At 39.4% G+C, this 27,319-nt stretch overlaps 1 protein-coding gene across 1 annotated transcript in view; it reads left to right on the forward strand.

Annotated features, from left to right (window-relative positions):
• csmd3b (CUB and Sushi multiple domains 3b) overlaps positions 1 to 27,319 on the forward strand; it is a 1,751,526-nt gene that overhangs the window by 1,428,246 nt on the left and 295,961 nt on the right. The window contains exons 25-28 of the mRNA XM_048529668.2: positions 6,157 to 6,283; positions 11,156 to 11,358; positions 20,586 to 20,777; positions 27,047 to 27,185. Coding sequence (XP_048385625.1) covers positions 6,157 to 6,283; positions 11,156 to 11,358; positions 20,586 to 20,777; positions 27,047 to 27,185 — 661 coding nt within the window. The remainder of the gene's footprint in view (positions 1 to 6,156; positions 6,284 to 11,155; positions 11,359 to 20,585; positions 20,778 to 27,046; positions 27,186 to 27,319) is intronic.

Below are 27,319 nucleotides of genomic sequence, written 5' to 3' on the forward strand. Positions count from 1 at the left end.
CGCCATATGATTTAGACAAATCAGTGCGGCTTTACAAAGGGAAAACGCAATTTGACAATTTATAAGTTTTTGAGGATGTAACAAATAGCTTAGGTAGAGTTGAACCACTAGATGTAGTATACCTGAACTTCCAAAAGGCACTAGGTAAGGTGCATTACTGACGTTAATAAGCGTTTGGAGAATTGAACAACATTCAGGAAGAAGAGTTCAGGAAAAAGTGAGGTATTTTCAGATTGCTTGGCAGTGAATTGTAGATTGCTGCAAGCATCAGCATTGTGCCCTCAACTCTTTACAATTTACCAGTTAAAGTTTATAAGTGTTATGAAAGTTGTACAAGGCTTTGGTGAAATCACATCTGTCGTACCAACTGCAATTTTGGTTTCCACGTTCATGAAAGGATATACTTATATTGGAGGCACTCCAGAGAAGGTTTACTAGATTGACATCCCGAAGAAAGGTCACTGGACCCGAAATGTTAACTTTGCTTTCTTACCACAGATGCTGCCAGACCTGCTGTCTCTTTTTTTCAGAATTGTCAGTTTTTATTAAAAGATTGGTCCCGAGAATACAGAGATAGTTCTATGATGAAAAGCTGAATAAATTGGGCGGATATTCTTTCAAGGATTCAAAGGCAATTTCATTGAGACATACAAGGCTGTGAAGTGGCTTAATAAGTTTGCTGCTGAGAGATTGTTTCTGCTGGCTGGATCCTTAAAACATGGACGTAATATAAGGAGCCAAGTGAGTGGGAGGAGCTCATTGGTTGGAATAGAGGTTATGAGGAGCCATAGAGTGGCAGGGGGGGCAGTAGATGGTATGGATGGGTACTGGGACTGTGTGGAGCGGTGAGAGATAGACGGTAGTTTATTGTTCACCCTTTTTTTCGAAATTTTCATAGTTTTAACCAAGTATTTCTTCCAAGTCACTAATGGTTCCAGTAGCATCCACATTCTATTTGTGGTCAGCCACCACAATTCCATTTGAAGTCTGACCTTGGAATAAAATTTCTAACATCTGGAGCACTTTTTTTTTCCCAAGATATGGTTTCTGGAGCTGACAATTGTCCTGACTCTGAATTACCAACCCAGATGAGGAAGTTTAAGCTGTAGGCTTCAGCACGGCCACATTTATTTCATCCCATTAAAGCTCTGTAGACTACAGGGCCTCACCTGCATGGTTTATCATAACCTAAACTTGACCAGTTGAAGAGGTGTTGTGCAAAGTTGAGAAGTTAACCATGCACAAGATGGGAAAAGTACAATGTTTCTTAATAGTCCATCATAATTTAGCACTGGCAGAAGCCTGTACCTAGAAACATAGAGTATAGGAGCAGGAGCAGGCTTTTTGGCTCTTTGAGCCTGCTCCAGCATTCTTCACAATCGTGGCTGATTGTCCAGCTCAGTAGCATAATCCTGCTTTTTTCCCGTAACCTTTGATCCCATTCACCCCATGTGCTGTATCTAGTCACCTCCTGAATACATTCAATGTTTTGGCATCAACTACTTCCTGTGGTAATGGATTCCACAGGCTCACCACTCTTTGGGTGAAGAAATGTCTCCTCATCTCTATCTAAATGGTCTACTCCGAATCCTCAGACTGTGACCCCTGGTTCTGGGCACGTCCACCATCAGGAACATCCTCTCTGCAACTACCCTGCCCAGTCCTGTTAGAATTTTGTAAATCTCCTCATTTGTTTGAACAAAGTAATTTATCCATTATCTTGAGTGTCAAGTCTGCCAAAATTAGGAGAAGATAAAATTCAGCTCGCAAAATATGTACATTTGTTGCGCAGTCCAAAAAATCAGCTGTGCCATTAATTAAATCCTGCACATTAACAAAATAAAACATGCTGAATAGAAAAGCAATTCTGGCATTGCAAATGCTGCTAAGTTGCATGTGTTGACTTCATGATTTGTTTATCTGTAACTCAGCATGATAGAAATATTTTGGATTGTCATCCATTATTCTTTTGATTTTTCGCACGTTTTAATATTTAAGACCATAGAATAGTGGTTTAGTTTTCAATTTAACACCATTGGTCGTCATGTAACTGAACATAGAACATTACAGCACAGTACAGGCCCTTCGGCCCTCCATGTTGTGCCGACCTGTCATACCGATCTCAAGCCCATCTAACCTACACTATTCCATGTACGTCCATATGCTTATCCAATGATGACTTAAATGTACCTAAAGTTGGCGAATCTACTACCGTTGCAGGCAAAGCATTCCATTCCCTTACTACTGTCTGAGTAAAGAAACTACCTCTGACATCTGTCCTATATCTTTCACCCCTCAATTTAAATCTATGCCCCCTTGTGCTCGCTGTCACCATCCTAGGAAAAAGGCTCTCCCTATCCACCCTATCTAACCCTCTGATTATTTTATATGTTTCAATTAAGTCACTTCTCAACCTTCTTTTCACTAATGAAAACAGCCTCAAGTCCCTCAGCCTTTCCTCATAAGACCTTCCCTCCATACCAGGCAACATCCTAGTAAATCTCCTCTGCACCCTTTCCAAAGCTTCCACATCCTCCTTATAATGCAGTGACCAGAACTGCACATAATACTCCATGTGCGGCCGCACCAGAATTTTGTACAGCTTCACCATAACCTCTTGGTTCCGGAATTCGGTCCCTCGACCAATAATGGAAAAATAATGTTCTCATTTCATTCTGACATTTTAGTTATGGCTACTATACCAAATGATTTTGAAATCCTTATTAACTTTTTAAATGATTTTTCATATTAAATTGCACTCAAACCGTGAGAAACATATAAGATGCCTTGAAAAAGAAACAGTTTAGTGGCTCAAAAGAAATAAGTGCTTCAGGTGTCTGATCAGTAATTAGAATAAGGTGCTTGTTTCAGACTAATGGAATTTCAATAACAATTAAATATATAAACATGCTGGCTGCAAAGTATTTGGGATTAAATGTGTTATTATTGGAAATTGGGATCCCCTTTAAACCTGTGTTCACTTTGTATCCCATATTGTTATTTTCGGTGAAGTGTGAACCTCATTTAGCTGTGTTATAATAGTATCAGGGGCCACACCATTCAGCTATGTGTGAGAGTGGTAAAAATCAGAAGGTTTTTCTCTTTGAAAGATTGCAAAATAATTCACAGACAGAGATGGACAACAGGACAACAGTGATCTGACGTCATGACCAGCTGTCTTCTGTATCTTAGATTGTGGTGGAGATGGGTCATTGTTTCTTTGATGAGACAGTAAATAGATATTTTATTCAGGCAAGGAATCAGATGTTATTAGGGTAGGTGGGAATGTTGAATTCATGCAAACAGATCAGCTACTATCTTATTCAATAGTGGAGTTATCTTGAAGAGCTGAATGGCCTTATTCCTACTTTTATTTCATAATTTTGTATCAACTAAAACGTGTTAATTAACACTAGAAAAGAAGCTTCACCCTTCAAGATAGAAATGTGTTTACTTGGGAGGAGTTAACCAGTTCTGTGATTTTTTAAAATTAAAGTTGTATGAGAATGTTTCATTGGTAGTGTAGAGGGCCACTTTCCTTTACTCCGCACTCAGGCTGGTGTCTGGGGTTTCCCAATTACTGTGGTGGTCTCTCTCCAGCAGGCTCTGAAACTTCAAAGACCCGGAATGCTGCACTAGCGCAACTCCGTTGGAGAGAGCGCTGAACCGAACTCACTGTTTACAGTCTGACCAGCGAGTCGGAACTTATTTCCACACAGTAATCGTGACTGCCACCAATGCCTGGGCGATTCCCTCTCTTGTTGGTGGGACAGCGGCCACCTGGTACCTATCCACTCAGGCAGTATGCCCAAGAGAGAGAAAGAGAGATCAAACTGCTTATCCTGGCCAGCAAGCCCCATTGAATGGGCGGTTCGAATCGACCGGATCACCCTCCGGTCCTTGACACTGGAATTATAGTCTGGGATCTGCTGTGAACTCAGCCAAAATTGGTGTACCCAGGAGTAGCACAGATGGACTCAAATATGAGTTCAAAATTACCAGTGAACTTTATTACAGGGCAAATCAAATTGCCCAATCTACACAATACATCAATAAAACTTATAGCGGACACAACGTAAATCTTTAACCTTACACAAATACAGGGTACTTGTGCTTTAAAAATTACACAAAACCCTCCCCCTATGCCTAACCAACTACCCCAGAGTACGAGTGTCCTAGGCCTGAGGTCTCAGGGGGACTTGTTGCTTGTCCGGTGGGGCTCCCTCTCTGCCTTGGGTGTTGCCGGCTTCCGAAGTCCGAGGTCGCAGACAGGGTCGATGTCTTCAGCCCCAAGGGGTTGGTGTCCAGAGGAGCAGCGAGCTCAGGGTGAGGAGAGTGGAAAAGAAGAAGAGCAGCCCCGATAGCAGTCCCTGCTGCCGCTTTTACCCTTGCAATTTCAAAGGACCAGCTGGCTCCGCCACACCCCCCCCCCCCCCCCCCCCCCCCCCCCCGGCCCAGGTAATTCTATTTCACAAGCATCTCCGGTAATTGCTGGGACCGGTTTAATCTCATCATTTGTGGAAACAAAAGGGTCGATACCGTCCCAAATTCACTTAACTGAATTTTTGATGACTTAATGGAGCCTCCCAAACTGTTTTCAGATTAGTGTAAATCGTTGCCCCATTAACTAGATCAGCTCCATTGTTCGCAGTTTCCAGTTCGTTACCATTTCTACGCCTGTCCCTGGATATGACGTCTGTCGGGTGCTGGTTTTGTTGATTGAGATGTCTCATACCTCTGAAGATCTCTGTCTCCAGATGCCTGCACTGATGCCGGGTTGACCAGTTCTTTACAAAAGGCCATTTTCTTCCAGTCCTTCCCTTTAAAACTGGGGATTGCCCTGAAACTGCTACAGTAGTAATGGGAACCACTGTTAACGTTATCCTGATTCCCCACAAGAAACCATAAATCTCATATACATTGTAAGTAACCATGAAGTAACATATAATAAACCTATGTTCTGTTTATCAAGATTCAGCCGACTTCTGCCAACGACATCCCCACTAATATCAGCGATTTTACCCAATATCACTAAAAAGCATTGATGGTAGTGAAACCATCTATTGCTTCCCAGTCCACTGTAGAAGTGTGGAGAACACATGTGAGGATTATGCCCTTTTGTTTTATTCATTCACAGGACGAGGGCATCACTGGCTAGGCAGCATTTATTGCCCTGACACCAGTTAAGAGTCAACCACATTGCCTTAGGACTGCAGTCACATGCAGGCCAGATCAGGTGAGGGTGGCCGTTTACTTCCCTGAAGATCATTAGTGAATCAGATGGGTCTTTCCCCCAATAATTGACAATGGATTCATGATCATCACGAGAATCTTAATTCCAGATATTTACAAGAGTTCAAATTCCACCATCTGCCGTGGCAGGATTTGAACCTAGGTCCCCAGAACATTATCTGGATCTCTAGGTTAACAGTCCAGTGATAATACTACAAGGCCATCAGCTCCCCCTCATTTTAGTGTCAGGCACTGTTTTATGTAGTTTCGTGCCTAGAGTTGTGCCATTACTGGCTAATATCCAAAGCATGATGAAGTAGCTGAACATATAATGGTTGTAACTCATTGATCTTACCTTGTTCAGTTCCGGCTTACCTCCACCTAATCATGCAAGTTAATAAACACAGTGTATACAACTGCACATTGGTAGTTTGACTAACATGAATTAAAAATAACTTCTTAAAAATAACTAACACACTTCCTTCCTAACCATTTGACTGCCCAACCAACTTTCTGTTCTAAACAATTTGCTATTGATGAGTGTTCCTGCCTGTGTTTTTTTTTATCTTGTATTCACAAGCAGGAAAGGAGGTCAGGGAGGAGAGTATGCCAGACAGTCCCTGCCAAGTACCAAGGAATGGAAACTTCCCAACATGCTGAGAATAAAATATATATTGACTATCAAGTCATGTTACTAATTTTATTTTTCTCATTACTGTCTTTGAGGAAACATCTTCTTCACCCAGACCATTCACTTTTTAAACAATCTTTTGCCTTTTTTTGCAACAACTTGTACATTTGTATTTTAGTCTTTTCAATGCAAATCTGTTCCAGAGCATTTTAAAGGAGAAAACAAAAATGACCAGTAAGTCTCAAACTGTCATAGTTACCAAGAGGTTTACTAATGTATCATTTCCTTATTAGCTGAATGTGGAGGCCAGTTCAAAGGTGAATCATCTGGAAGGATTCTCTCCCCTGGTTACCCTTTCCCCTATGACAATAATCTCCACTGCATCTGGACAATTGAAATGGATCTGGGAAATATTATCAGGTACTGTTGTACAGTCTGTGAAAATATTGTGCAAGAATAATTCTGTCCAAAGCAGTTGTGAATACGTATTAATTGATTGATTAATATTTTGGATCTTTCTGTGTAATTATTTGAAAGATCTTCATTTTGAGGATTGAAAAAATAGCATTAATTTAGTGGATTACTTCTCACAAATGCATTTCTAATGTTTAAGGATTGTTTTGATATATAGAAAAGTTCACTAATATTTTATAATACACTGCTTAGATGCTAGTCGACAAGAAAATATGTTTTTCTGTTGTTGAGTACCTATGAACTGTGTTATGTCCCAGTTTCAATGGCCCACTATCAAGAATAAAACAACTTGTCAAACCACTTCACACAGCAAAACAATGAGGATGTAAGAGATTTTGAGTATTAACTTGTTTCATTCAATCAGATTCTATGCTCACAATTTGCATGCTAGAGTCATCTCACTCTCATATGGTACATAATTAATTTGTACTGTGCATAAGTAAAATATAATATTATGTAAGCTGTGTTTTAAGAGGCTATGTTGAGGGCAGTGATAGCATCCTAATTGCTCGTTCTTGAGTCATGTTAGCAAAGGACTGATGAGCTGTTCTTCCAGCAATAATGTGCGCTTAGGAGGATTGACCTAAAAAGACAAAATCAGAGTTGTTTTGTCACTGTTGAATATCTATATATTGAAGCCTATTTTGTAACACAGTTGAGTCCACTGAACAATAATTCTTGTCAAAACATATGAAATAAACCTTTAAACAAAAACTGGCTTACATGCAGCATAGTTATTTTGTTTCATTTCTCCTGTGGTCCATTTATAGTCATACAGCCATTAGGATATACAGCATGGAAGTAAACCCTTTGGCTCAACACGTCCATACTGACCATATATTCTAGTCCCATTTGCCACCATTTGGCCCGATCCCTCAAAACCCTTCCAATTCATATATCCTTTTAAATGTTGTAATTATACCAGCCTCCACCACTTCCTCTGGCAGCTCATGCCATACACGCTCCATCCTCTGCATGAAAAAGTTGCCCCTCAGGTCCCTTTTAAAGTGTCTCCCTCTCACTTTAAACTTATGCCCTCTAGCTTTATATTCCCCTACTCTGAGGAAAAGACCTTGACTATTTACTCTATCAAGGCCCTCATGATTTTATCAACTTCGAGAAGGTCACCCATCAGCCTCTGACACTCCACTGTCAGTAGCCCCAGCCTATTCAGCGTCCCTTATAGCTCAAACCCTTGAACCCTGGCAACATCCTTGTAAATCTTTTCTGAACCCTTGCTAGTTTCAGAACATTCTTCCTCTAGGAGGGAGATCAAAATTGCATGCAATAACCTAAAAGTAGCTGAACCAATGCCCTACGCAGCTGCAACACACAACAACTCCTGTACTCAATGCATTGACCAAACATAACAAACACTTTCTTCACAATCCTGTCTACCTGAGGCTTCACTTTAAAGGATCTATGAATCGGCACTCCAATGTCTTTTTGTTCAGCAACACTTCCAGGACCATTAAGTGAATAAATCCTGCCTTGATTTGCGTTTCCAGAATGTAGCACCTCACATTTATCTAATTTAAACTCCGTCAGCCGTACCTCGGTCCATTTGACCAAGATCCTGTTTTACCCTGAGGTAACCTTCTTCGCTGTCCACTACACCTGCAATTTTAGCATCATTGGCAAACTTACTAACCAGACCTCCTACGTTCAGATCCAAACCATTGATATAAATGACAAAAAAACACTGTACCAGCACTGATCCTTGTGGCACACTGATGGTCACAGGCCTGCAGTCTGAAAAACAACTCTCCACCACTAGCCTCTGTCTTTTACCTTTGAGCCAGTTCTGTATCCAGCCAGCCAGTTCTTCCTGTATTCCATGTGATCTAACCATGCTAACTAGTCTACCAAGAGGAGCCTCATTGAAAACGCCTTATGAAAGACCATATAAGATCACATCAATCCTCTTTGTCACTTCTTCAAAAACCTCAATCAAGTTAATGACACATGATTTTCAATGGCCAAAACCATGTTGACTGTCTGTGTCTTTCCAAATACATGTAAATTCTGTCTCTCAGGATTCCCTCCAATAACTTTCCCACCACCAATGTCCAACTCACTGACCTATAGTTTCCTGGCTTTTCCTTATTGCCTATCTTAAATAGTGGCACCACATTAGCCAACCTTCAGTCTTCTGGCAACCCACTGCGACAATCAATGGTAGAAAATGTCTCAGCAAAGTGCCCAGCAATCTCTTCCCTTGCTTCCACAGATTTCTAGGGTACACCTGACCAGGTCCCAGTGATTTTTCCACTCTTATGCCTTTTAAGACATCTAGCACCTCCTCCTCTGTGATATGGACATTTTTCAAAATGTCGCCCTTTATTTCCCCATATTCTCTATCTACCATATCCTTCTCTACCATAAATGCTGATGTAACACACTTGTTTAGTATCTCTCCCATCTCCTGCAGTTCTGCACATAGCTGGTCTTGCTGATCTTTGAGGGGCCTACTTGTCTCCCTTGTTAGATGATGCATTTTGGAAGATCCAATTCAAGAGTGAACAATGTGGTAAATAGAAAAGCCCTGGGGAAAATTTACGCACAGAAAGATCTGTGAGTTCAGGTCCATTATACCCCGAAGGTGACAACGCAGGTCGATAGAGTGGTCAAGAAGGCATACGGCATGCTTTCATTCATCAGATGGAGTATTGAGTACATCAGTTGGCAAGCCATGTTACAGTTGTATAGGAATTTGGTTCAGCCACATTTGGAATACAGTTCTGGTTACCACATTACCAAAAGGATGTGGACGCTTTGGAGAGGGTGCAGAGGAGGTTCACCAGGATGTTGCCTGGTATGAAGGGCGCAAGCCAGGATGAGAGGTTGAGAAGATTAGGATTATTTACATTAGAAAGACGAGGTTGCGGGGGGACCTGATTGAGGTCTACAAAATCATGATGGGTATAGACAGGGTGGATAACAAGAAGCTTTTTCCCAGAGTGGGGGACTCAATTACCAGGGGGTCACGATTTCAAGGTGAAAGGGGAAAAGTTGAAGGGAGGTATGCGTGGAAAGTTCTTTGTGCAGAGAGTGGTGGAAGCCTGGAAAGGAAAGCAGCGGAGGCAGTAGAGGCAGGCACGATAGCGTCATTTAAGATGTATCCAGACAGATACATGAATGGGCAGGGAGCAGAGCGATACAGATCCTTGGAAAATGGGTGACCGGGTTGGATAGAGGATCTGGATCAGTGCAGGCTTGGAGGGCCGAAGGGCCTGTTTCTTTGCTGTAATTTTCTTTGTCCTTTGTTCTTTGTTACCCTTTTATCCTTAATGTGTTCATAGAATCCCTTTCTTGCACTATTCTCCACTGTTACCCCTGAAGTGACTTCAAGGCACTTCTACCACTTTGTTTCTCCATTTTTTGCCGTGATTTTACTACTTTTCAAAGTCTCAAAGAGCGTTAATTTGTCATAATCCTTCATAGCTGCAGAAAGCTGGCAATAATTGGGTTAGGCATGATCCTCAATGAGAATAAATGTGATGGCAAAGATAGACATGGGAACAGGACGAATTACCCTTGTAGCTTGTATGTTAAAATATGAAATGCTTACCTCATAGCCGTGTGGGACGCAGTAAGTACGCGAGATGAGGCATTTTAATATGACCAAATGAAAACATTTTCCCTTTGAAAAGTAAATACCAAAACCACTTGTACATGATACTTCGTGATAGGTGCCTTGTTCATTTCTGGGTGTAAACCTAGTCAATACTGAGGAGTTGTAATGCATTTCATTTTATTGCTATAAAGATACTAGTTAGAATATGTTAAGGTTATTTCAACCTGGTTCCTAATGTATGGAGTAAGCAGTCCACAAACAACCATAAATAAAAGGATGATTTGAGAACATGACCAATTGATTTTGTTTTTAAATTGAAACGTTTCAATACATTTACCTTTCCTTCATATTATTATCTTTTATTACTTCACTTATTTTCCACCAGAGGCAGTGAAGAGCAGTTATTTCGTACATTGAACAGAAAGCAGAAAAGTAAACTGAAAATTAAATAAGATAACAAAGTGTGAAGCTGGATGAACACAGCAGGCCAAGCAGCATCTCAGGAGCACAAAAACTGACGTTTTGGGCCTAGACCCTTCATCAGAACTCTCTCTCATCCAGCTTCACACTTTGTTATCTTGGATTCTCCAGCATCTGCAGTTCCCGTTATCACTGAAAATTAAATAAGTTTATCTTACAACTACCAATCATTTAAAACCAATTATACTTCTCCAAAAAAGCAACAATGTCAATGTAAAAGTTTGAATTAAAATACTTTATTTCATTCACAAGGGAATAGTGAAATGAATTTCAGATGACAAATGGTTATTGCTTTCCTGAAAATTGGGCGGACAGTAATGTAGAATCCAACTATGTTCTTGTTTGGCCGAGTCGATTACAGCATTCAAGTAATCCAATAAAGAGATGAGTAACCACTTACTTAAAACAGATGCAAAGTTGCTTAAATGTTCATATTGTGTTCCCAAGCTGGTTGTAGGACCTTGCAATTTTCAATGACAATATTCGTACGTTCTGTAGTACAAAGTCTTCTCATTTGTATCAGATTGTAAACATCTAACTTCCTTGTAAAGAATCATCGCAAGCTGTTCCCAAAACCACTCACGTAATTTCTAATTTTCTGCTTTGTGAGACCAAGAGAATAAGGAAAGCTTAAGCCCACCAAAAGCAGGTTGTAAACTGAATATTCTCTGGAGTGGTATGCCCCAGATTGTAAAATATTCTGACTACTACGTGAATCTCATAGAATTAGAATGTCTTTTGTATTTGTTTTCATTTTACAGTCTTCAGTTTCTTGCTTTTGATACTGAGGCATCTCACGACATTTTACGAGTCTGGGATGGTCCTTCTGAGAATGAGATGCTTCTGAAAGAAGTCAGTGGCTCCCTTATTCCCGACAACATCCACAGTACCTTGAATCTCATCACAATCCAGTTCGATACTGACTTCTTCATCAGTAAATCAGGATTTGCTGTTCAGTTCTCCAGTAAGTATTACCCCGTTCTTTAATAGCACAATGTCTGTTATTGAAAAAAAACCTGCAGTTTTTTTTTCAGTTGAGATACTTTTGGCATTGTTTTAATGTATGATTATTGTTGTCATAAAGAAAATCCAATACAATGACATAATTATTGTGATTTTGTTTTCTTCAAATAGTGTTGGTATTGAAAAGGAGCAGACCGCTGATCTTTGTTTATTCCAGTTCAAAACTTTATTGTGGTTTTTGCAAAATTTTGCTCATGGCCAATCAATAAACAACAAAAATGGCATCTAATTGTTAATAATGTTGACAACTTTAAAATGATGAACTTGTTGAAAGGACGTGGCACAATTATCCTGCTACTTTTCATTTCATCAACTGCAGTGAGACTTTTTAAAAATTGTTATTTGGTTTTGTGAGCGCAACAATATTTAGTACATCTGCACAGTTTGAATCTGCAGTAAATTATTGGCAGCTTAAATTCTGAAATTGAAAAAAAACTTTCCTTTCCAGTAACAGTAAAATATAAAGTCCCAATTCGAGGAGCACTTTATTACAATTGAAATCCGAAATAAAACATAAATAGGAGTTAGGAGACACATTCAGCTGAAAATACGTTATCAATGTTTCTTGTTCTTTATGAAATTGCCAGACACCAGAAATAATTGTAGCATCTTTGAACTAAACCAAGTTAACCGCTGGTCAATAGCAAATGACTGTTAAATAAGTAAGTTATTATGTGCGTGGTGTGACCAATTAATTTTTAAGGTCAGGCTATTGGATGGCTACACTCTTCCTAATATGTTATGATGTGATTTGGCACTTATCTCAACTGTTCCTCTGATTAACCAACATGGAGAATTTTTGTTCTCAATGAGGCCACCGAGGTGAGTTGCAAAGTGCAGAGCTGTCACTTTCCAAGTATTGAGTCGGTTAAGTTGTTTCAATGGGAATAATTGTTATTTTCAGTCCCTCAAAACTGTACTAGTGCCTTTTGTTTTCAAGAAAACTTGTCACCTTTACTTACTCTCACCATGGAGAAACATATACAACTGATGTAATTAAAAAAAACTTCAATGCGGCTTTTAATAGAAATTAAACCTTTGCATTTCTAGATAATTTCTAAGCAACCTTTTCAGAGATTTTTTTTATACAGCTCTTGAGTAGGGTGGACTTGAACTCAGGACACCTGATCCAGAGGTAGGGACATACATTACGTCTGCACCGTATGAGCCCCAAAAGGACTAGCATTCACCAGGCTTCAGCCAGGCATGGTGTGTATAACTCTCCTTGAGTCTGGTATTCTACATCACTTGGTAATGCTGACGAGTCACCTAAAAATGTTCTTAATCAACCCATTCAGATGTGTTGTGACATACTTCTGGAGCAACTAGGATTTAAACTTGGACCTTCTGTGCCAAAAGTAAGGACAATATCACTGCATCACAAAACCCCAGCACACTTGCATTTATGTATGCCTTTTCATGACCATCAGCAAACACCTCAAAGCATTTAATGGCCAGTTGAGTGCTTTTGAATTTGGCCCTGTTGCATTACAGGAAATATGGCAGCCAATTTGTGCACAACAGGCTTCCATAGAAAGCAAAGTGATGATGGTCAGATAAACTATCTTTATCGTGTTGGTTCAGAATAAATATTGGCCAGGACCTCAGGATAACCTCCAGCTCTTCTTTGAAATAGTGCCATGAGGTCTTTTATGTTCACTTAAGAATACAATTGAGGCTTTGTTTTAGTATCCTATCCCAAAAAGTGGCACCCTTGACAGAGCATTATTCCTTCAGTACAGTGTTGGAGACTAAATCTCGCTTTATAAGAGCGATCTTTCAAAAATTAGCAGGAAATTTCTGTGCAGAAAATATCACAAGCAAAGCAAAACTACTTTAACATTGTTGACTGAATGGAATTGATCTTGCTTATGAAATTATTTTACAATCTCAAAGGTCAAATTACCAATTTAGCTCAGAGAGCCAGAGATGTTATCAGTTGGAAAATGGGTGACACCATTGCTCCTTGAACTGTGCTCACCCACAGATTTTCAGTTGGTTGTTTTCATTAAAATTGACCATTCATTAGAGAAACTAACCAACATCATACCCTCTAATAAATTGGGAAACTATGCAGACAAGGAAATAACTATGTATCTTCATTATCAACTGAGTAAAAGAATTCTAAGCAGAATAAGCAGAAGAATCTGAATTAGCTGTGCCAGAATATTGAATTCAATGAAAAATCAAGGACAGCAGTCAAAATTAAGAGAGCGTGAGAAATAAGAATGAGAAATATAAATTGGTAGCACAGTTGTAGCTCTGAGGTGAAATATTCTGCATTCACATCTCAATTCAGGACATCAGCACAAAAGTCCAAGGCTGAAACTCAAGTGGAGTGTAGGGGGAATATTGCACTTTGAGGTGCTACCTTTCACAAAAGAAGTTAAACTGAGATCTATACATCAAATTGGGTAGATGTGAAACATTCTATGGCACTATTTAAAAGAAGAGCTGGAAATGTTTTGAGGTTCTGTTTAATATTTAACCAAGAATCAATATAAATAAATATATTATCTGGTCATTGATACTTGCAAGAGTTTCTTGCATAAAAATAGATTCTAATGTCTCAAAACTTAAATCAAAACTGGATTAGCGTCAAGCATTTTGAGGCACTCGGTCATGAAAAGTATCTGAAGGAATGAGACTCTGTTTGCATGATTTATTCTTCAGTGTCAGGCAGGTTATTTACCAATAGTAAGACTTACCATGCTGAAAAATAAGGGCTATTAGAATGGACAAATCCTAACTTCATCTTTCAAGTTTAGACTGTGTGCCCGAGAATCTTTCTGTTCAATACATTTGGGTGGTACATCAGGCATTGAGATCTCATTGTAGTGCAGCTGCTTGAGGACAAATCCACTTCCATTGGGAATTTCTAGACTATTACTTTTAAATGTACACGTGGGGCCACCAGAAGTTGCAGTATAATTCCCACATTAACTACGGTCAGCATTGTTATTGAAGCCGTGTTTTTTTTAATACCAATATCCAAGCTAATATCAAATCCAATAGCAGGATATTGGAAGAAGCTGAGACCTTCAAACAAAATTTTACATTGAATTTTAATTGTTCTTACTTTATGAGCATTGATGGTAAGGCCAGCATTTATTTTCTGGCCTTAACTCTTAAGCAGGTGATGGCAAAGCACAACCAATCACATCCTTCAACAATTTGGTTGATGTGAAGCATTAAAAGACACCGAAGAAATTTCAGCAATAGATGCATTGAGTTTTTGGGAAGTGGGTAATTTTTACCTTTTTGAAAAAAAATCGGATGCTGAATATTAAAAATATTGTAATGAAAAACTAAATCACATTGAAAAATAATAAAATGTGAGGCTGGATGAACACAGCAGGCCAAGCAGCATCTCAGGAGCACAAAATGCTGCTTGTCCTGCTGTGTTCATCCAGCCTCACATTTTATTATCTTGGAATTCTCCAGCATCTGCAGTTCCCATTATCTCTGACACATTGAAAAATAGCTGAGTAGGCATTTTTAGCAATTTGTGGGAATCTCATTGACAGATTGTGTAAATGTGAGGTTATTGTTAAATGATAACTATTACGAGCCTTACTCCTTGAAACATTTAATATCGACAATGTCTATTTTACTCTCATTGATAGGAGTAACATGTACTGAAGATTTCAGTAAAAAGGTTGCTCTCTGCACTGAATACAATATGTAACCGATATAGTTGATTTGGACCTGTATTGTTGACTGGAAACTGGAATGCACAATCAGGCAAGGTGTGTGATAAGTGTTTATCTCTGCCACCCAGCAATACAAGCTCAAATCTACCCTTTTCTTTTTTAACTTGCTGCAGGTTATAAACCAAGACATTTAATTCAATGTCATTGTACTTGCTCAAGGAATGAAATCACTTAGATTTACAGGCGACACGATACCTTATGTTGATAGAGGTGAGAAGTGTAAACTATTACTCAAGGCTCATTTCTCCAAAATGGAACTTTCCATTTCTATGGAACAACATAAAGATAAGAACCACTTTGCTAACAACATTTGATGAAGAGGATCAAAAATTTTTGAAAGGGTTAATGAGACCACTAGATCATTCATTAACAGTATAAATGGGTTATTTCGGGGCTTTATCTTCAATGGTAGTTTTTTTTTACTGGCAGCTGGTAGTGAAAACCAAATTAGACAATTCTTCCAGGTAAAAAGGCCTCATCTGTAACATGGGTTAAAATAGTATCAGAGATAATGGGAACTGCAGATGCTGGAGATTCCAAGATGATAAAATGTGAGGCTGGATGAACACAGCAGGCCAAGCAGCATCTCAGGAGCACAAAAGCTGACGTTTCGGGCCTAGACCCTTCATCAGAGAGGGGGATGGGGGGAGGGAACTGGAATAAATAGGGAGAGAGGGGGAGGCGGACCGAAGATGGAGAGCAAAGAAGATAGGTGGAGAGGGTGTAGGTGGGGAGGTAGGGAGGGGATAGGTCAGTCCAGGGAAGACGGACAGGTCAAGGAGGTGGGATGAGGTTAGTAGGTAGCTGGGGGTGCGGCTGGGGGTGGGAGGAAGGGATGGGTGAGAGGAAGAACCGGTTAGGGAGGCAGAGACAGGTTGGACTGGTTTTGGGATGCAGTGGGTGGGGGGGAAGAGCTGGGCTGGTTGTGTGCAATGATGCCACCCGAAGGTTGCAGGACAATGATGCCACCCGAAGGTTGCAGGAACAGCAACTCATATTCCGCCTGGGAACCCTGCAGCCATATGGTATCAATGTGGACTTCACCAGTTTCAAAATCTCCCCTTCCCCCACTGCATCCCTAAACCAGCCCAGTTCATCCCCTCCCCCCACTGCACCACACAACCAGCCCAGCTCTTCCCCCCCCACCCACTGCATCCCAAAACCAGTCCAACCTGTCTCTGCCTCCCTAACCGGTTCTTCCTCTCACCCATCCCTTCCTCCCACCCCCAGCCGCACCCCCAGCTACCTACTAACCTCATCCCACCTCCTTGACCTGTCCGTCTTCCCTGGACTGACCTATCCCCTCCCTACCTCCCCACCTACACCCTCTCCACCTATCTTCTTTGCTCTCCATCTTCGGTCCGCCTCCCCCTCTCTCCCTATTTATTCCAGTTCCCTCCCCCCATCCCCCTCTCTGATGAAGGGTCTAGGCCCGAAACGTCAGCTTTTGTGCTCCTGAGATGCTGCTTGGCCTGCTGTGTTCATCCAGCCTCACATTTTATCATCTGTAACATGCCTGGGTTAGATATTCCCTGGCAATGGCATCCGGATAAACCTCTTAAGATCTAAGATGATCTGGCCACCTCTCAGTACAGCAAGTCCCCTGCTCTCTGTGTTTCTGTTGCTTCTCCATCTCTTTCTTCTCCTCTTCCATCTCCTGCTTCTCCTTTTCCCCCATAAGCTGCATCCATATCGAACTCTGCCAATCTGGAGGATCATGCTATGGAGAGTGCAGCAGATCACAACATTGTGTGGGAAGAAGCAGAGAGGTACTGGCTGATAATGTTGTGAACACAATTGAGAAGCTCAACCAAAGTTTCAGAAAACTTTCTAAACAATGTGAATAATAATTTTAAAAAAAGATACATGGATGTTACAAGGAAGTTTGGGCCATGGGGATTATGAAGCTGTCAGGGCCTGACAGTTACGGTTAAAATGAGACTCCTGCCCTGAACATGTATCTGTCTCTGTTTCTGTCTTGGGCCAGTTTTGACATTTGTGAAAACTTTTGAGAAAGTTAACAACTCAATTAGCTGGCATCAATGGTGGCAGAAGATGTAAATTAAACAACAGAGTGGCTGTGGTTGAATAATTGGAAATAATGCATTAGAGTATTAGATAACAGAAAAGTGCTGTTAACTGTAACAAAGAAAAGCCTACAAGGTAGCTGAGAAACCAGCCCTGTTATATATTGGAGAATACAACAAGATTCGGAATAAACATAAAAGAAGTCAGTAAAATTGTGGGAACATTGAAGTGGCCAAAACGGCATTTGAAATTACTATCTCTAAAATAGATGCTCATTGTGGAGAGAGGAAGAAAGAGAGTATATGTAGGGAGACGAGTGATGGAGATGAGGAAAGCCTGGGGAAAGCTTTAACGCAGTGAAATTGATGAAATGAGTTGGAGAAGGATGATCAACTAACATCGGAGAAATGCAGATAAATTCAGAAAAACTGAAAGAAGAAGGATGAGAAAACCGCCCAAAATTCCTAACAGATACAGAGGATGCCAAAAACATCAGCAGTCATACATTGATGTATAACCATCAGCAATGCATCAGTAATACATTCTGGCACCAAATCAGGAAGAAGACAACAAAGCTTCAAAAATATACCAAGCATTTCCCAACAGTATGTTACACCAAATTGTTGCAGAAGTATGTAGGTTAGAAAATGTTCTTCACACTAAATAACTTTTACTGTGTTTCACCATAAAATGCTGAGACAACCTTACAATTCCCTGAATGCTTGCCATGTACTATCATGCAGCATGAGATACAACTTCAAACCTGCAACATGTATTTGAAACTGTTAGCCCAATGAAATCTTTAAAATGCCTTGCCTGGAAAATTCTTCTAGCCCTAACTGTATTTATTCATTTGTTAATTTACTTCAATAAGCAGGCTGGGCATTCACGTGTCACCAGGCATAGTCGCTGGACTAGCAAAACACATTTTCAATGCACCAACAATTGTACAGTTACTTTGAACTAAAGGGCTTTACATATTTTTTAGATGATAGGATTGGGTGAATCACGAAGGAGAAGAAATATTGCAAATAATTTTACTTGTTTGTTCTGTCTCATATCCCTTCTTTTCTTAAAATATTTATCCGTTTCCACTTTAAAAGCTGCAATCAATCCTATTTTTGTTGTTTCTTGGAGGACACTCAAATCCTAACAATTTTTGATCAAGCATGGGGTGTTGTATCCTTGACATTTTCAATTGCAAAATGCCTCATGTGTAGAGCAGACAGCAGTTACTGATTGCTGTGCTGTTGTTGTGCATAAATTTTGCAGAGGCTTCTGTATATTAGCATATAATTCACAGTGATCTTGGATGAAATTCTTAAGGTAAACTTCTCCAGATTTATTTTTCTTTTCCTGACCAGGTGTATATTTCCTGTCATTCCAAAGTTGGAAGATTGGCAGAAATTGCTCAAAGAGAAAATATATTCAAATAAACTGCTGTGTGGTTCCTAACCATTTTGAAGAATGCTATTTATATGTGTCAATGTCTCTCAGTTGCTCCTTGTTTTCAGCTTAAAGCTAACAAACAGGGATAACTTGACATGGTGAATCATTTCTCTGCAACAAAGTACCATTCTAATAATATTGTGACCCATTATTGTACTTTTTAAAATTTATTTTGAAGAATCATTGATTTGGACTGGCATCTTCTGAAAAGGTTTTGGTTCCACTCTGTAGTTTAACGTACTTATTATCTAAATGCAATAAATGAACCTTAACCTGAGATTTCTTCCCAGATTTGCCGGCAGGAAATGAAATGAGCCCGAGACAATTAGTAGAAGTTGCTGGAAAGTGACATTTGTGCTGTTTCTCCAGGATTTTCTGAGGATCTCCAGTACAAAAGCATGGTGGGAATTAGGAAAACTTGAACTAAATATCAGTGCAGTGGAGGAAGCAATTGTGACACTCTTTCGCTTCCCCACACAGAACACTGAGCCATTTTAACGGCCAAGCCTACCTTCCCCCCATTTTAACAGTGAGCACACACTTGTGGACCAGCACTCATGGACAGCTTGCTTTACTGGGGGAAAATGTGGGTGTGGATCAGCTGCAAATTATATATGAGCCAAATGTTAAGAATTAGGAGGAGGGAAAGAATTAAGCAATTGCAATGACCTTCCAAATGAGTGAATCCCTGTTTTACACAATAATGGGAAAGCAAGAGGAACATCAGAATCTATATGATCTGAATGTGCAATGCAAAGCAGAAGCCACAATTACTCCTCTCAGTGACACTTCGTGTTTGTTTTGCAGTGATTTTGGGATTTCAGTGTTCGCAGTGAAACTCCAGAGGAAATTTGAGTGGATAAACTGACATAAATTTGTGTAAATTCTACAAGCGCAATCTGGGAAATGCTGGGCCATAATGTCTTCTACTTATAGAACATAGAACATAGAACATAGAACAGTACAGCACAGAACAGGCCCTTCAGCCCACAATGTTGTGCCGACCATTGATCCTCATGTATGCACCCTCAAATTTCTGTGACCATATACATGTCCAGCAGTCTCTTAAATGACCCCAATGACCTTGCTTCCACAACTGCTGCTGCTGGCAACGCATTCCATGCTCTCACAACTCTCTGCGTAAAGAACCTGCCTCTGACATCCCCTCTATACTTTCCACCAACCAGCTTAAAACTATGACCCCTCGTGCTAGCCATTTCTGCCCTGGGAAATAGTCTCTGGCTATCAACTCTATCCATGCCTCTCATTATCTTGTATACCTCAATTAGGTCCCCTCTCCTCCTCCTTTTCTCCAATGAAAAGAGACCGAGCTCAGTCAACCTCTCTTCATAAGATAAGCCCTCCAGTCCAGGCAGCATCCTGGTAAACCTCCTCTGAACCCTCTCCAAAGCATCCACATCTTTCCTATAATAGGGCGCCCAGAACTGGACGCAGTATTCCAAGTGCGGTCTAACCAAAGTTTTATAGAGCTGCAACAAGATCTCACGACTCTTAAACTCAATCCCCCTGTTAATGAAAGCCAAAACACCATATGCTTTCTTAACAACCCTGTCCACTTGGGTGGCCATTTTAAGGGATCTATGTATCTGCACACCAAGATCCCTCTGTTCCTCCACGCTGCCAAGAATCCTATCCTTAATCCTGTACTCAGCTTTCAAATTCGACCTTCCAAAATGCATCACCTCGCATTTATCCAGGTTGAACTCCATCTGCCACCTCTCAGCCCATCTCTGATCTTGTCTAGCTCTGTTATGGTGGGTCCTGTCAAAAATAATAAAAAAGTGAAACAGAGCAAGCATAAGTTCCACCTTAATGTTAATGACTTAATTAAGAGTTGTGAGGACTTTGAGCTTTCCTGAGTGTTCAACTAAACAGATATGTTCTATTTAAAATGAAAGATTGCAGCAAATAAGCCATCATTACTATTGTAAATAACAGACCCTTTATTAATCACTAGGCTCAGTGGCAACAGCTTGCCGTGATCCCGGTGTACCAATGAATGGAAGTCGAAATGGAGATGGCCGAGATCCTGGAGATACTGTCATTTTCCAATGTGAACCTGGCTATGAGCTTCAGGGAGAAGAAAAAATTGCTTGCATTCAGGTGGAAAACAGGTACTTCTGGCAGCCCAGCCCTCCTGTTTGCATAGGTATGTGATTTCAATTCAACTTTTCATGTTATAAATTGTTTTAGTTGTAGCATGTTTTATTCTGCCCAAATGCATGGAGAATTTGCGTGTGCAGATTTTTTTTTAGCTTTGTTTTATTGTTGCTACTTCTTGATTGCAGAAGTATAAGCAGCAATGACAAAAAAAGATTCTGGAATAAAGATGCAACAGGTTGGCAGCGTCTGTGGACAGATAGAATGACAGTTCACATTTTGAACATGATGTGACCAGTCTTCGGAACCTTCAAACTCAGTAGTGTTTGGAAAATAAACAAAGAGAAATAAATGTGTTTCAGATACAAGGAAAGTGACTACTCTCAATCGTTGATTTTGAACTTCAGATCAATCAATCAGTGTACACGTCAGTCATTTACCTACACATAGCGGAAAACTAGTTAAACTTAGATGGAAGCACCTCATTGCAGAAATTTAGTCAGCAATTCTTTTGAGAACAATTTAAGATGTGTGCATTCAGTTGAAATGCCTTAAAATTTATGTATCATGGGAATAATGTTAAGGAAAGAGAATAGGTTCAGCTCTAATTTGTAAGCGCAATGACTTCAATGAGGAACTCCAAAAATGAAGGTTAACTTGATGGTTTGGGAAGAGTAAGGAGTGATTTGATAGATTCATTTCAAATAATGAAAAGATAGAAAGAACAAGTGAAAAGTCATTGAAGAGTCATGAATAGCAGACTTGGAAATAAGATAAAAGGACAGACAGCAGAAAAATACTTCAAACAGAAATTTGAAAGTCCGTCAATTTCAGTGCCAGAGTGAATTGCTGAAGTAGAGGCCATGAGAAGATTTAAGATTAGGTTTGCTAGGTGGTGGGTGAAAGGGAGAGTTAAGAGATTGGATAAACGTCGGTAGCCAAATCTGGAATATTGCTGATCTGATGAGTATTAGATAACAACACAGACAAATGAGGGCCAGCTGCCTGTTTCTGTAAGAGACTTTATGGACTATATAGTATTGCTTCCATTATTCATTAATAAAAATGTTGTCGATATGTGGATGGGGGATAGACTTAATGTTATTTAGCTAAGTGGTGTGCTGAAGCTAGCTGCCAGAATGTTTTATTGATCATATCATTTTAGCTGTATTTATTTAATTTAATACCGTCTGACAGTTGTAATTCCTCCAAACTAATTTTCTCCCATGATAATATTAACACACTGAGGAACTTTATGGTGAATCATAATTCTCTGCATCTGGTCAGTTTTAAGTACTGTATTTATGGCAATATGTTTTCCAGTGTCCAATTGTGTCTGATTACCTTCTGAAGCACCCGAGGACAATTTTTGTACGTGAAACGTGCAAGAGAAATGCAATTTGTTGTTTTTTTTTTAAACATCGCATTATCCTGCTTTGTTTGCCCAGCTTGTGAGAGCCTAAAAGAACCCGGTAACAACTTCAGTCAGCTCTTGTACAATTAATCATAATGTACTTTATAATTCTGCTGATATGATGAACATATTTGAAGGAAATGAATCACCATGCACCTTTGAAATAGCATGAACGTTGCAGCAATTTGTATTAAAAGTAAATTCAGCTCCACCGCAGCTTCAGGGCTTGTAAGTGCTCCAAACATGTTTCCAGCTGCTGTGATGCAATCAGTTAAAGTCGGAAATGATTTGCACCACCCCTCAGGATTTAGGACATACTCATCCCACCTCTTGAATTCAACTCCATTTATTTATGTTGTGTTCTGATGCCAGATGGTTCTGATGAAATCCAAACCAATTAACAATGAACACTTTATTTGTCAGTGACATTTAATTGTACTATCTATGACACCTTCTGTAACTTTGTTGATGACTGAAAGCATGTTGCTGAGAAGGTTATTGGCCAGCTTGGACCTGTTCTGCTTTTTGTGGACAACACATACTGGGGCTTCTTGCTCTTAATGGAAAGAGCATTGTCATCATGTTGAAAGTTTGTCCAGGGAAGAGTTGTTAGAGATGTTGAATCTTTGGCACTATTGTCAGGATGTCAGAGCCCATAGCCTTTGCCATATTAAATGCATTCAGCCATTCCTTGATGGCAAAAGAAAACATTGGGGTCGAGTCCCTGTCAGATTCCCATTGCAGTTTTACTCATGGCAGGGTAGGTACAGGTCAATTCTTCGACCCAAGTAGGCTTCCGTGGCTTCCTCTCCTTCCAACTACATCCCCAGCAATGGCTACCACTCCTGGTCGTGCTCCTAGGATTGCTGAGCTTCCAGCCCTCTTTATTGGTGATCAGTTTCCCTCACTTGAAATAACAGATTTATTAATAAAACATTTTCATGTCATTTTGACAGCTCACTCTTATTTCACATTAGTCAACACAAACATTGTACTCCAGAGCTGTCATTTACTTCATTGATTTCAGAACACAGTTGAAGTCAATGACAGAACATATCTTGCCACCTGTATTCTCCCCTGATGCTTCAGAAAGGCAGCCAGCATCATCAAAACTTCTCCCACTTGGTTATAATCTCTTCCAACCTCTTCCATCAGGCAGACGATACAAAAGCTTAAACACACGTACCAATAGGTTCAAGAATAGTTTACTCCCTACTGTTATTAGACTTCTGGATGGACTTCTCAAATTTCAACTCTAATGTTAATCTCGCTTTTGGTGCATCTTCTTTGTAGCTGTAATATTGTACTCATTAATCCATTCAATCACCTTTGATTTTTGTACTTTGCGATCTGCCTGCACTACACGCAAAACAAAACTTTGCACTGTACTTTGTACATGTGACAAAAAAATTTTTAAAAAAGAAGGGGGTCTTTCTGCTAGTAAGAATCCCTACCCATCTGGCTGAATTTTATAATCAGTGCTAAAGGAATAGTGCCTAGTGGCAAACTGAAAAAAAAGCTGCCCACAAGTATCCCCAGTCATCTCTGTGGCATGGGTTGTTCTGCTTCCTAGTTTAAATCTGGTGCCAAGATTAGGCAGCACGCAACAGCAGTGGAGACAGTGAGTGAGTGAGTGAAAAAACTAATCACATTAAAGTAGTCACACAGCAAACCCGAAAGTTAAAAGCGCTTAATGTCCTCAATAATTAATTTACATTTCCTGATAATATATTAAATGATTGTGATTGGATTGCAAGTTAAAAACAAAATAAAAGCAAGATGCAGCATTTATTGCCAATTATTTATTGCCCTTGAGAAGGTCATGGTGAGCCTCTTCGTCATGCTTCTGCAGTTCGTGTAACGCTGCACTTATCCAGGACACAGTATCCCATCATTATCCTGAATTGTGCCCCACAAATTGTAGAAATGTTTTAATATTTTAGGAAATGACTCACTTGTTGCAGAATCCTTATCCTCTGACCTGCTTTTACAGCCATCCTATTTAAGTGGACGGCCCAGTTAGTCTCCATGCAATGTTAACCTCCAGAGTGCTCTTGCTGGGGTATTCAGCATAGTAATGCTGTTCATTGTCAAAGTGGGGTGTTTAGATTCTCCCTTGCTGTTGATGGTCAATACTTGGCGGTTGTGAAGCAAAAATGTTACTCGCCACATCAAACCAATCCTAAATGTCACTCAGGTTGTACAGCAGACAGGCACAGATTGTTTCTTTATGTGAGGAGTTATTAACAGAACTGAATGTACACTGTCTAATCATCAATGTACATCCCCACTTCTCATCTTATGGTGGAGGATGATTATAACTAAAACAACTGTAGATAGTTGGACCGAAAACATTTCCTTGAGGAACTATGCATAAGCCACATGGCCTGGGTTATAGCCCCAGATGTCTTACAATGTGTCTAAATTGAAATCTTCCTGAGAAGTGCCTGCAATGATGTCCAAGGAGTGTCTTGAGCTGATTGGCCCTCAACAACCACAATTATCTTCAATTGTGCTTTCATATGGCATCAATATTAGAAACTTTACCCCAAATTCCATTCCTTTTAGTTTGATAGGAGACTCTTGATGATATACAGAAATATTTACAGCTATGATGTCAAAGTCAGGAATACCTATCCCATTTCTAGATTTTATCTCCCTTTATTTATGTTGAGTTCTGGTGCCAAATGGTCCTGATCAAATGAAAACCAATTATCAATAAGCAGTTTATTGGCTAGTAAAACTTAAAAACACTATCAATGACACCTTCCATCACTTTGTTGATGACCGAAAGCATGTTGCTGAGATGGTAATTGGCTGGGTTGGATCAGTTCTGCTTTTTATGGGCAACACATACCAGGGCATTTTTACACTTGTTGGAAAGAGGCTGTATTGTCTGTATACTAGAACAGTTTGTCTAAGGAAGAGTTATTCCTGACCTTGTATCATTAGCCCATCATTCAGTCACAACTCGATAGCACATGGAGTGGATTGAATTGGCTAAGGACTGACGTCCATGATAGTGGAGAGCTCTGGAAGAGTCCACAATAGATTTTCTGCTTGGCATCTCTGGTTGTAGAAGTTTGCATACTGCTCTGCTTCAGCTCCTGCTCTCACATGTTGCACACCATTATGAACAATCGTGACATTCATGGGCTCCTCTTTTCATGATAATTATTTAATTGTTCATCACCATTCATGACTGGACATAGCAAGACTGGAAAGCTTTGATATGATCCATTGGTTGAGGAATCAGTTACCTCTACTTGGATCATGCTGCTTCTGCTGTTCATCATAGTTGGAGTCCTTTGTTGTGCCTTCATGAGTTTTGCATTTTCTTTTGCAGTATAGTTCTATATTTCTTTTATCATTAATGGGAAATTTGACATTATACAAATGTAAAATGAGTTTTTTAGGGGCATCCAGGATGTTTGAGGTAATTATGTGCTCAGCATATCTCTTAAAAAAACCCTTTTATATCTCACTGAAAAAGTTTAAACATTTCACTAGCTTTTCTTGCAAGTTGGACAGCAAAATGAAGGAATTTCATATCAAGTTAAACAAATTCCCATTGATTGCAGTTTCTGGTAGCATCAATAATATACCCTATGTGGAAGCATTTAAGAATTGAGAATGACCTTTGCATTCTCATAGACTTCTCTGAATGAGTTTATGTCTGAAATTTCGATGTAGTAACAATTGTGAATGCCAGCAATTGTGTTTACCACAAGAAAATTTGGGCCATTATGTTTCATTTCTGTTCTGTCCTTTCCGTCAATTCATAGACCTACAAAGCATTAAATCCTCCATTTATAATTAGCATTAAGTACATTAAGTACACACTTATGTGACTATCCAATTTTTTTCTAAGCCTCTCAAAAATAATAATCCCAATTAAAGGAACACTAAACATTGATTTACTTTTTTATAATCTATTAATAAATTGCACAATTTTGAATGTAGCGTAAAATTCTTAAAACTTAAAATTGTTAAAGTCAAGATTTTTGCGGCTCTTTTCAATTTCCTTGCCATTTCACAACAGAACAAATGTTTACATTATAGAAATAGTAATATCATTCCTTTTGTTCACCAAGACTTTGTCTGTTCACTTTGTACGAATTATATTTATTCTCCAACTGTGCCATAGTTGCATTGCCAACACAATTAGCTCTGCTTGATTTATCACTAGGTAGCAGTAGATAACATGCTCATAGCTGCTAATGAATTACAAGAAAAATATATTTTCAAATCCAAATTGTGTGCTTCGGCGAATGCATTTTCTATATGATTTATCATCTGCTTGTGGCATTCAGTTGCTATGTTATCACAGAACTATAGATTGATATGGTGCAGAAGTAGGCTATTGGTCCCATTGTGCTTGTGCCAACTTTTTCTTTGTTTGTGAATTGAGAGTTTCACTGACACGGCTAGAATTTATTAGTAACCTTTGAAAAGAAACCCAATTAGTCTTTGAAAATACTGTAAGTAAAATATCTTTTCTTACATTAAGTTTTGGTGTACATTTCAGAGTGTAAACTTACTAAAATTGCGTATTATATGCATAACATAATTAAAATGCTCTTTTGCAAAATACACGTTTTCTTGTAATTGTTTATCTACAAATCTTACAATAGGTTGGAACATGATAATTAGTTCACAAAGTGGACTTTGTAAATACTCTGATCCTTGTCCTTAAATTTTGTGTTATTAAAAAGGAAATGGGCTGGTAGAGGAATTAAGAAATTGTAGGATTTTATCTACTGGATTGTAAAATTCAAACAAATCATGTTTATGACGAGGAAGTTTGAATATGTGTTATGTTTGTAGAATTTGAAGAGGGTTTGTGAACTTCAATGAAACTTTCATAAATTGAGCACAAGTGCATATTCATTTTATTTTTTCAGCACCTTGTGGAGGCAATCTGACGAGCTCCTCGGGATTTATTCTTTCGCCAAGTTATCCACATCCTTATCCACATGGCAAAGAGTGTGACTGGACGATCACAGTTAATAATGACTACATCATATCTTTGACATTCATTAGGTAACTACTTGTCTTTCTTTAAAATTGAATACTTTATTTACTCAATGTTAGCAGTTTGCTTTGAGCTTTACTAAGATGCAGTGCTGAAAGCTATGTTGAATCACATGGACCCTGAGGAAAGTCATGATCAAGGT

Source organism: Stegostoma tigrinum, chromosome 5 (assembly GCF_030684315.1).
Source record: "Stegostoma tigrinum isolate sSteTig4 chromosome 5, sSteTig4.hap1, whole genome shotgun sequence".
Classification (NCBI taxonomy): domain Eukaryota; kingdom Metazoa; phylum Chordata; class Chondrichthyes; order Orectolobiformes; family Stegostomatidae; genus Stegostoma; species Stegostoma tigrinum.